General features: G+C 31.5%; 1 protein-coding gene across 1 annotated transcript in view; it reads right to left on the bottom strand.

Moving 5' to 3' along the window:
* LOC100160221 (testis-specific serine/threonine-protein kinase 3-like) overlaps nt 1–7,270 on the bottom strand; it is an 11,154-nt gene extending 3,884 nt beyond the window's left edge. Inside the window, exons 1-3 of the mRNA XM_001949196.5 lie at nt 6,256–7,270; nt 3,722–3,929; nt 1,476–1,657 (exon numbers count right to left, since the gene is read on the bottom strand). Coding sequence (XP_001949231.1) covers nt 1,476–1,657; nt 3,722–3,929; nt 6,256–6,941 — 1,076 coding nt within the window. The 5' untranslated portion in view covers nt 6,942–7,270. The remainder of the gene's footprint in view (nt 1–1,475; nt 1,658–3,721; nt 3,930–6,255) is intronic.
* Nucleotides 7,271–10,865: the final 3,595 nt, after the last annotated feature.

Raw genomic sequence — 10,865 nt, forward strand, 5'->3', positions numbered from 1 at the left:
CCATTAGTTAAGAGGCTTATGTAATAGTATTAATTAATTACAAACAATAAATGCAGTCAAGTTCTTTTTTAACCCCTAAAACATATTTATGTTCATAGATTTTCATTGTAGAAGAAAAATATCGAGTACCCAGCGTTCTACGTATACCCACCTGGGTGAATAACTTACCTATTTTATATTGTTATATAGGTATTTTATGAACTAAATAATTTATAAAATGTATATATAAATGAACATTAAACATGTACGATTGTACAAATGACAAAAATTAACAACCATATTCATATCGTAATTAATTTTTTGACGGTTGTTGATAATGTCGTTAGGAATTAACAATTATTTTCATTTATTTTTCATAATAATCTAAATTTTACGTCATATGGAGTCATTTGAAAAATTAAGTTTAACAATATTCGATTAGGTACAAACCTTGTTAGCACGTTACAAAGGTACTTTTTAAAATAAAAATCTTTGAATAAAATTTAACAAACCTGGATTAATGCCCTGCAAAAAAGCCTTAAATGCTCAATAAAAAAATTAAAAATGACCTAGCCTATACGGGGACTCCGCACACATTCTTCTTTTAGAGAAAAATAGTGTTCACGCGTAGTAGGTACCTATGTACTGACTTGAGATTTGCTCTGATAACAATTTTGAAACACGTCAGAATTTATTATAAAATCTTTTTTAAACCCTCCGTGTGAATTTTTAAAACTGTATTTTTATCCATTGAACTGTCGAGAAATACGAGCTTTTTTCTAAATCTCAATTGAAATATTTTCTTTTTTAGAATAATAAATTTAAAATGTAGCTCGAAGGATTCGAAGTTTATTTTGTAACTAAATAAAATCTATATTTAAAATTATAATTGGAGTAAATCCTAAGTCAACACTTTGGCACGTATTTATAGGTCGATTTTTCTAAAGAAAAAACGGTAGCGTGGAATCACCTTAAAATTAATAATTACTAAAAAATGCAAAAAAAAAAACGATGACATGCCAAGGACATAAAGCCCTAAAAATGCACACAATATGCAAGCGCTTAAGCATTTTAAGATCCTATAATGTTATGTTCTACATAGTTACTAATGTCTAGTAGCTTAATTAATAAATACTCAATCCATTTAAGGCCTGCACGTGAAGGATTTCAAATAACCAAATGGTTTAGGTATAAGAACTGTTTGTAATTTTGATAAATTTTTATTTACTGTCAAAAAAAAATGTTCAACCAGTTAAAAAACTGGAGAAATGAATACAAGGTTCCACGTAAGTTGTTGTTAATGGAAATTTTAAAAAAAAGTTGAGCGTAAATCCAAAATATTTTTTTATGAGCGTCTGAAGTAAGAGTCTGGAATTTGTGTTTTTGGAAATTTCCCTCTGAGCCCTGCCTTAAATACACCAATTTGTCAAGTGTATAAGTGTATTGTGAAATGGAACAATACTATTAATAATATCATTAAAATAAACGATATTTACGAGATAAGTTTCAACGCTTCTCGTGACACGGGTTTCTTGGGCCTGGAGAACTTTTTAGCGATCTGATTGGCCACAATCTGCTGTCGGTTAGAGTGCGGGAATGGCATGGAATCGGATAGCATCACGTATAGTACAACTCCCAGTGCCCACATGTCGTAGGAAATTGGATCGTACGGTATGCCCTAAAAATTAAAATAATAAAAGAATAAAAAAGTAAACCGTGTGACTGTGGGGTGTAAGTTTGGCAACAAAAATTTTAATATTATCACTTCTAGTTCATAGTGTGAAATTCGCGGATTTCGGGTAATAGTTATGTATAATTACTAATAATTAATAGTTAAGTATAATTACTAATTAGTCAAGGCACATATTTTCTAATGCGTACCAGGTACGCTGTACCTACAATTTTTTTAATAAAAATATAAAGTGTATTTATTATTTTGTATGTAATAAAATAAACACATTTTTTGCATAGTATTACAAAAGTGAAATAATGTGTATAGATACATAAAATATTAGTTTTGTAAAGAATATACAATGTCTATGTATGAAGTATATTGAAGAAGCAGTGAAATTGGTGTGAATGACTGCTTTAAGATCGGAGTTGTGTATCGTAGGTATATGGGGTATTTGTGATTTTGCAGCGGAGTATACCAATAATGGTTTGAAAAGTTTGGATTATGGGTTGTGAATTTGATTTCGACAATGGATTAATTAGGTTATTTAATTAATATGAATACATTTTTTTTCGAATTATTATTTTTGTTGATTGGCGAATTTTTCATTCAGGTTAAAAGCCTGTGATGCGGGTATTATTGGATTTTTAAATAAATAATTAATGATATTGTTATTTTTAAATATTCCTTTTGGGTACCACTTAATAAGTAAAATGCGTATTGTTAGGTAAAATAATTGTTTTGCCACCTAATATATTTATTACCAGGAGAGGGAGAGTGGTCAACAGTTGACCAAATGTTATCATCGTTGTGCTGAAAAAACCTTGTGTGCAAAATAAAAATGTACAAACTAGTTTTAAAAAGTTAGAATAATGCATCAAAAACATTTTTATAATGGTTCGCGAAAACAAAAGTGTAAACTATTAATAGTTGTTGAACAATTTAAAGTTTTCACTTTTTGAATGATCCTCTTAGTTCGCCAATTTACAATTCATAAATATGAACCTTTTATCACAATTATGTACATTCATGTCTCTTAAGAGCCATTTGTTACGTATTATCGATATCAATACATTTTATTTAACTTTTGATGTAGTTTTTCAACAAGCAGAAGTCAATGTAAATTAAGTCATCGGATAAAAAGTTTTCGTCCGAATGATTTTTTTTCAGCCGACACTTCGGTCAACCGTTGATTACCCTTCCCTACCTCAGCTCCCATCCATACAACAATATTAATAATAAACAACATTATCGCAAGACGGTAGATACCTATCGTGAACGAGTTTTTTTTTATTGCGATTAGTTATCATGCGTCACGTGGACGACTAACTTATTGAAATACTAATGGAAATTTAAGTCAATACTGACTTAAAAATAAGTTCATGATTACAATCAAAAAACTTTTAACATTTTTTAATGCAAACGTATACCAATTAATATTAAATATGTATTGACAAATAAATAAATTAATGAAAAATGTTTGTGGAACTTGTAAATATTAATGACTTTTTTGTTAAAATGATTGTACCTAATTGAAACTTGTGTAGTTTATAATTTAACAAAATTGTGGATAATGCCATTCTAATAAAGCTGTTTTAAAATAAATGGCTCATACAATATTTTTAAACCTGCCAGTCTATAACATCATAATATGATGAGACAGAACGTCCTAAGCTTTATAAAGGGTGAAGAAAAATATTGTTTGGGTATAATAATTTTCCACCATCATTAATGCCCGATTTGAAAATACTTAAATACTAGATGCTACACTTATACTATCAAGGCGTATTGATGTTATACTATTATCGAATTTACGATTTTAAATTTGGTGAAGTTATTCAATGAAAGGCAATGCAATACCTATCACTATTTAATACTTTACTACATATTATGTGATGTCAATATTATAGCTTAAGTCCCCATGGCCTCATGAAAAAAGAGAACTCCTACTTCCTCGTATAGGTACTATGAAATATTACTGGTTTACAGGACAACTTTATGGTCAGTGGGTAAATTTTCATAAATGCATACTGTAATTCACTCAGCCGCATAATATTATCATATACGCACTTGTAACACTTCGGGCGCCGCATATGACGAGCTGCCGCAGTACGTCTGGCTCATCAGTCTCCGGCCTCGTTCATCCGCGCACAACCTGGCGAACCCGAAATCGGTCAACTTGACCGTCCGCATGCTTTCCAACAGGACGTTTTCGCATTTTATGTCCCGGTGCGAGATGTTTTTTCGGTGCAGATAATCCACGGCCTCGCATATCTGCCTGCGGTGGCCATGGCGCGTACGACCGTGAAACAAATCGAGAGCACACAACGTAATAATGTATCACTATGAGTGGCGTATATAGGAGGGACGCATAATATAGTGTGCATACGACCAATACTGACATTTTTTTTTTACAATGAAGGGTAATTTTTAGTCTTAGTGAAGAGTGAATAATATGTTATTTTATAAATGTGGATAATATTTTCGTCTATATCGATGGCGTGAACCGTGGGGCGCCGTGCCGTCTTCCTCGGTTTGTAATCACTATAGTTAGGATGTTGATGACTTTTGTATCTTTTTTCCTTTGATCCCATACAATGCTATCTTAGTTAAAAATGTGTCTCATTTTTCTCCTTGATTTAGAATATATTCATTTAATTATGGTTTTTTTTTACATTTTTACGTAATTTTTCATTTTTTATGTATTTTTTCGTAGTTTTTGTATAATTTATTCTCAAATTTTAGATTTTAAAAAAAAATGTGTATAGTATTCAAAAAAATAATGTTCTTATAGTTATAACTGTAGGAGTTTTCGTTGTGATCAAATTTATCGTGTAGAATATTAGATTTACCGTTAGCGTGTTAAAAATGTATAAAACAAGTGCTTTTTCACACACATATGCCGATCATACACATTTTAATAATTTTATGTAATTATTAACAACTAAATGCTTACTATTGTCTATTAATATTACAATTCGTATTTTGAAATATTACACTGATATCCATTATCACACCCATATCTCTAATAAAAATTATTATTTTTAAGATTTTTTCACTTATTTAAGTAGATTTTTTTGGTAATTTTTTAAGTTCATTTTCTCTAATTTTTAAGTAATTTTAGAATTTATTTTTAGGGCGTCAACATCCTAACTAAGATAATCGCGCTATTTAGTGCATCGAAAAAAACAACTCTAAATGATTAACAAATGTTTAAAGTTTATAAACATTACATCTAAAATTATAAATTGGTTAAAAATTTCAATAAATATATCATTTACTATTTAGTCATTGAATTGATTTTGAATAATGATATTAAAGTAATAACAATTTTACTTTTGCGAGGAAAACTAGTAGTGAAATAATTATAATCATTATACTCCATAATTAAAAAATTTGTACCTAATTATTATTATTCATGATTAACCATTTTTTTTTTAGCTTTATATTTGATAATTTATTATGATATATGTTTTGAATTATTATATCATTATATATTGACCCATTAAGGATTTGAAAAATATAATAAAATATATATGAATTCGATAATCTTTATAAACTTTTATAATCGGTTAATCGTAGTTGTTTTCCCCTACACGTCCTATAGTAAATAGGCTGCCAGGTATTTTAATATAAAATGTAGGTAAGACATGTAGGTACATTGTATAGATGTATAGGTCAGTTATGTAAATGATACTTTCATTTTGTATTCAGAATAATAATTCGAATAAATGAATGTTAAAATATTCCTAATACGCCTTTGAATACACTTAAAATAATATATATTTTGAATAGGCACTATTAGAATATATTTTTTTCCCGCTAATATTTGTCAGTTTTGGAATAGTTAGGAATTAACGTTGATCATCCATATATTATCATTCAAAGAGAAAAACTATTGTTTTTAACGTATAATGTGCCCAATTTTGAATAAGCATTTTTTTTTGTCACAGATGTACACTAATTTATGAGTTCAAAAAAGGTTTTTAAAATTGTATTCGAATAAAAAAAAATATTTAAATACTTTAATTTGAATACTTAACAATACTGGGATATGGTGATCCGATTGATAGTCAGTTCATTGAACAAATATAATAATTATAATTATATAATGTGTGTAGTACCTACACTCATTTGAAGGAGTCATTATGTATGCATTTTTCTTGTAAGATATATGCAAATTCTATCATTATTATATTTTGGAACTGTTGTTTTCATATTATTATATTTCTTCAATGAACTGACTATCAACTTAAATATCAAATGACTATCTAGAAAGTCTATTACGGTCAAAACGAGTAGTTAAAGTTTTGACTAGAGTTGATTAGCGGAGTGAGATATGGTGCGAAATCTGTGGTCAACTACACTCACTTGGTTTTCGAAAACTCAAAAGTGCTGATTAATAAAAGATACATATTTTACAAAAAAAATATACCAAGTCCATCCAGTAGCATTCGATACGCTGTCGTAGTCGATATGGCGACGCGTCAAAGTGTATCAAACACAGTACGAAATAATAATAAACAGGTAGCGAATAATTAAAATATAAACGTCGGAAAAATCGAACGTGTGTGGCGAGAACCATATACGCTATCGGCACTGACCTGAAGAACGTGTGCGCTTGCCACTGCGGTATGCTCTTGACGTGCTGCAGGTGGCTGAGCAGGTCGCCATTCTCGCAGTAGTCCATGAACACGTGCACGGTGTACGGCGTCACGTATATCCGGTGCGTTCTGACCACGTTCGGGTGCCGGACCGTGCGCAACACTTCCAGTTCCCTGGGCAAGAACTTTCGCACGTACGACGACGAGCCGGGGTCGCGCCGCTTGTTGATCACCTTGCACGCCACCCGGGCCGTGGACGACGTGGACGCCGTAACCGGCACCGTCCGGAACGCCAACCGGACTTTGCTGTACGACCCGTGGCCGACGGTCGAGCCCAACCGGTAACCGTCGGCGGCCAGCGCCGCCGACAGCGCGTCCTCGCTGTCGAGGTGCACGATCCGCGGTCGGTGTTTGGACGTCGACGGCGGCGGCGGCGGCGGCTGCGCCGGAGGTGGCGGCTCTGCAGTGTGATGGACGACACGGGCAGGCGACACTTCCGCGGTGTTGGCGGGGGCTTGGGCGGTGGAAGGCGGACGTCGGCTGCACTGTTGCGCGACACGTCGCTGCTGCTGCTGCTGCTGCTGGTCCAGCAGACGCTGGTGTTGTTCAAGTAGCCGCTGTTGCTGGTGGTGGTGTCGGTGCTGCAGCTGCTGGTGCTGCTGGTACGTCTGGTGGTGACCGTTCATGGGACTTCCGCGGCGGTTTTAATGGTATATCCGTCGTCCGCCAAAATATTTGATATCGTTTTACTTACCTGCGCCTACGCTACGGAGAACACTCGTTATTATAATGTAATAGACGTTATCGTATCGTGCGGGTCTCCCCTGTTTGGTTTCGTGATTTTCGGTTAAAATTTTATGACGTGACCGGACGCGATACTAATAAAATGTAAATGTTATGCACGTCGATTTTTATTTTCTACTTTTAATTTAAAAAAAAATATTTTCGCCGAGCATGCTAAAAAAAAAATGGATTACAACACGGACGATGATAGTAAAATCTGTTAGTGTTTGGAAAAACGAGTCGGCGTTGCTATATACACGCGAAACTTTCACGCCTTCATTCCGTATATACAGTATTAGACATTATATTATTATTGTTGATAATATTATTATGTATTATAATGCATTGGTATACCGATGTAAAATGGTTACATTAGTATACCTATAGGTATACTTACAATATATATCTGCTCAAAAGCACGATTAAGACGTTTATGTGCATGACTAAAAAGCTCGATATTATATTATTATGTTCAGACTGTATAAAGTACTAAAGAAATCTCGCGACTTTTAAAAACAATATGTAAAAATATATTAAATAACAAACAACATGGCCCGTAATAATATTATATACCTACCTAATTATTAAAACGTTTAGATAAATAAAAATATAATTCGATTTGAATATAATTTGATGTATATGGCTTTTAAAAATATTTGTTACCAATGTTTATATTTGTATTTCGTATCTATGTAGGTAGTTTGATTATTTTTTATCGTCATAAAAAAGATGACATCAGAATGCATTATACTTGTTTTTTTTATACAAATATAAAACAACAAAGAAATTTGTGTAGTATTTTTGTGTCCGTATTTAATCAATTACAGTATTATTTGCAGTTAATTTGGTATTATTAAAGGAGCGCACAATACAATTTTGAAAATAGGCACGTTCCATTCCAAGACAAACTATTTGCCAAATCGTTTTGACAAGTCAACCCATAATAATTTTACATTAACTCGATAATTTTGAAAAAAAAAATACAGCTTTGTGAGCTTATCTGTAATACTTATGTTTCTGTGTTTTCGTGACATATCTTTGCTACTCTCGAGGTTAAGCAACCGTTACTCAATGATATACTTATGGTGACATGTATGACGAAATCATTTATCATCAATAACCGCATAAATTTGGGCTAAATGCATGATTCAACTTATAGGGCTCTAGTCTATTCATCAAAATTGTAGGGTACCTAAATCTGCTTATCAAATCCTCGCCCAATCAAAAATATTTCTAAATTTATACCATTGTAGAGGAAACATTTTTTTATAGTAATCTTTATACGTTCAATAGGACCTATCATTTCGCACTGTTCCGCTTATTTTAAAACGGTAATATCGCTTACGTTAAGTAAGTAAGTTAACATTAACAATGATTGATCCATGATATAAGCAACATGGTATGATCGCAAAAATCCAGATTTGGTTCGAGTCCACGCAATACGTCACTTGCTTACGCGTGTTATCATATTGTCATGAAATTATTATTACTATACAGTACTCTACGTCACGTGCTTAACGAAGGATCTGACCGTCAAAAAAATACGATCATACCTTGTTTTTATATCGTGGACTGATCTTTTTATAATAGGTATTACGTAATACCGATAGATAGTCACAAATGTACTGTATCGACCCAGGTGATAAATCAATCATTATTATTTATCACTTATTATAATAAAATGGTCTATGCTCTATTGAATATTAATTTTGAACATCAATAATATTATGGCTGATTAGAAAAATTAATATTATAATGTGCATATTCATTGCCCCTGCGTAAATCTGGGCCTGTATATTATGTGGGTGTAATATCTACCTATCTAATACTCGTGTTTACTGTAAACTCGTAACAGTAATTTTTGATTAAAACTTTTGAGCAATAATTATTAGTCGCCAAGAGGTCAGCCCACGGTGTAGGTATATATTTTGTACATAAACTTCGTTGTCAAACACAAAGCGTTAACTTGATTATGCATTCTTGGCATGATGTGTACTAATTATTAGAGACTAGAGAGTCATGAATTTTATTTGTTTCAGGGATTTCTGGAAACTTATCTTATCTAGAAGTCCATTGCGTGTTGCACCGTGCTACGCGATGTCGCGTAACGATGATAAAATCAACAGTGACGATAATAAATTCAGTTTCTGACAATGCAGCAGTGAACTCCGGTTAAATGGAGATTTGGTATGTTTATTTCCTTAGTAGCACGGTGAGTAGATTTATTCAAATATATAAAGAAGGCTTGCATATGAAAAAAATCTGATTTACGTTATTTTTGATTAAAACGTTAAACAATATTTGCGTTTATCGTTATTTAGAATTAAAACGTTGTTCAACTTTTGCGTCATCGTTATTTACAACTAAAATGTTATAAAAGTTTTGCGTTTATCGTTAATTAAAATAGTGTTAATATCTATTAAATTTAAAAATAATAACAAAAATCGATTCTTAGACTGTTTGCACGAAATAAATGTTTCTACAAAACCAATAGACTTTAAAAAAAATTGGTTTTAAATATTTAGTTTTGCGTTATTTTTCAGTCAATGATATTCTATAAATTACGTTTTGCGTTGTTTTGTTTAATGATAAATAATATATTTTGTTAATAGTTATGTTTTGTTTTGCGGTTATTAATTATTTTTATTATTACGTTTACAAGTTACAATCGTTTTTTGTCAAATATAAAGTTATAATTATAACGTTATTATAACGTTTGCAAGGCCTGTATATAAATATATGGATATGGTAATCGGAATAAAAATGCCCAGTCTACAATATTACTCACCATCACATGACAATGAATGAACAAACATTTTTTAAATGTTAATTAGTATAATTATCACATTATTAATATTTAATTACAAATAGGTAGGTATATTATATATACTTACCATTAAAAAATGAATGTATAGCAATAATTTATTATTTCACAAAATATCATACAAAGTTTTTAAATTAAATATTATAATATGTATAAAATAATTTTGTTTCCAAAAGCAAAGCTTGAGTAGGAAACAAGACTTCAATAACAAGATGAAGTTAGCTAATATATATAAAGACTACAGATAAAACAAAAGTAATATACTATTATTAAAAAGCTTAGCTATTAGGCTGAGACACGATTGAGCATAAAACACCTTTTTTTGCGACACGATTGAGCAAAATTGTCAGCGTATCAAAGGAAATTGAAATACATAAGACAACCTACACGTTTGAGAATTAAAAACTCTGCAACGTTTCCATTTTCAATTTTGAACTCTATTGTACAAAAATATAACATGTCGAAAAAATTACATGATTTCATAGTTAACAATTTTTTATATACCTAGTCCCATTATATAATATATAGATCTGTTTGATAATAATCTATCTACATAAAAATTAATAGCCGTTCGTTAGTCTCGCTAAAATTCGAGAACGGCTGGTCCGATTAGGTTCAAATTTTTTTAAGATGTTCGTAATTTCCAAGAGAAGGGTTTGAAAATTCCGAAATTTCAAAATATTCAAGCTCAATTTATAGATTTTTTTTTTTTTTGGGCGGGGGGGGGGGGGGTGAAATTGGGAAAAGTAGACCGACCAATCTTAAATAGACAAATTAATGAATTCAAATCAGTTTTGAAAAGTATTATCGCATAACTAGATTGATCAGTATAGGCTTTGTACACGCAACGGCAAATGAATGCCGAGGATTTATGTGGGGAGAAAATAAATAAAATAAGAATAAAGTTCGGCTATTAAAACAATATAATAAGTTAACATGAGAGTGACATTTTGCATCATCGTAAGATAATAAATTTGGCACATAATAATGTAATAAATTTGGC

This window comes from Acyrthosiphon pisum, chromosome X, assembly GCF_005508785.2.
Source record: "Acyrthosiphon pisum isolate AL4f chromosome X, pea_aphid_22Mar2018_4r6ur, whole genome shotgun sequence".
Classification (NCBI taxonomy): Eukaryota; Metazoa; Arthropoda; class Insecta; order Hemiptera; family Aphididae; genus Acyrthosiphon; species Acyrthosiphon pisum.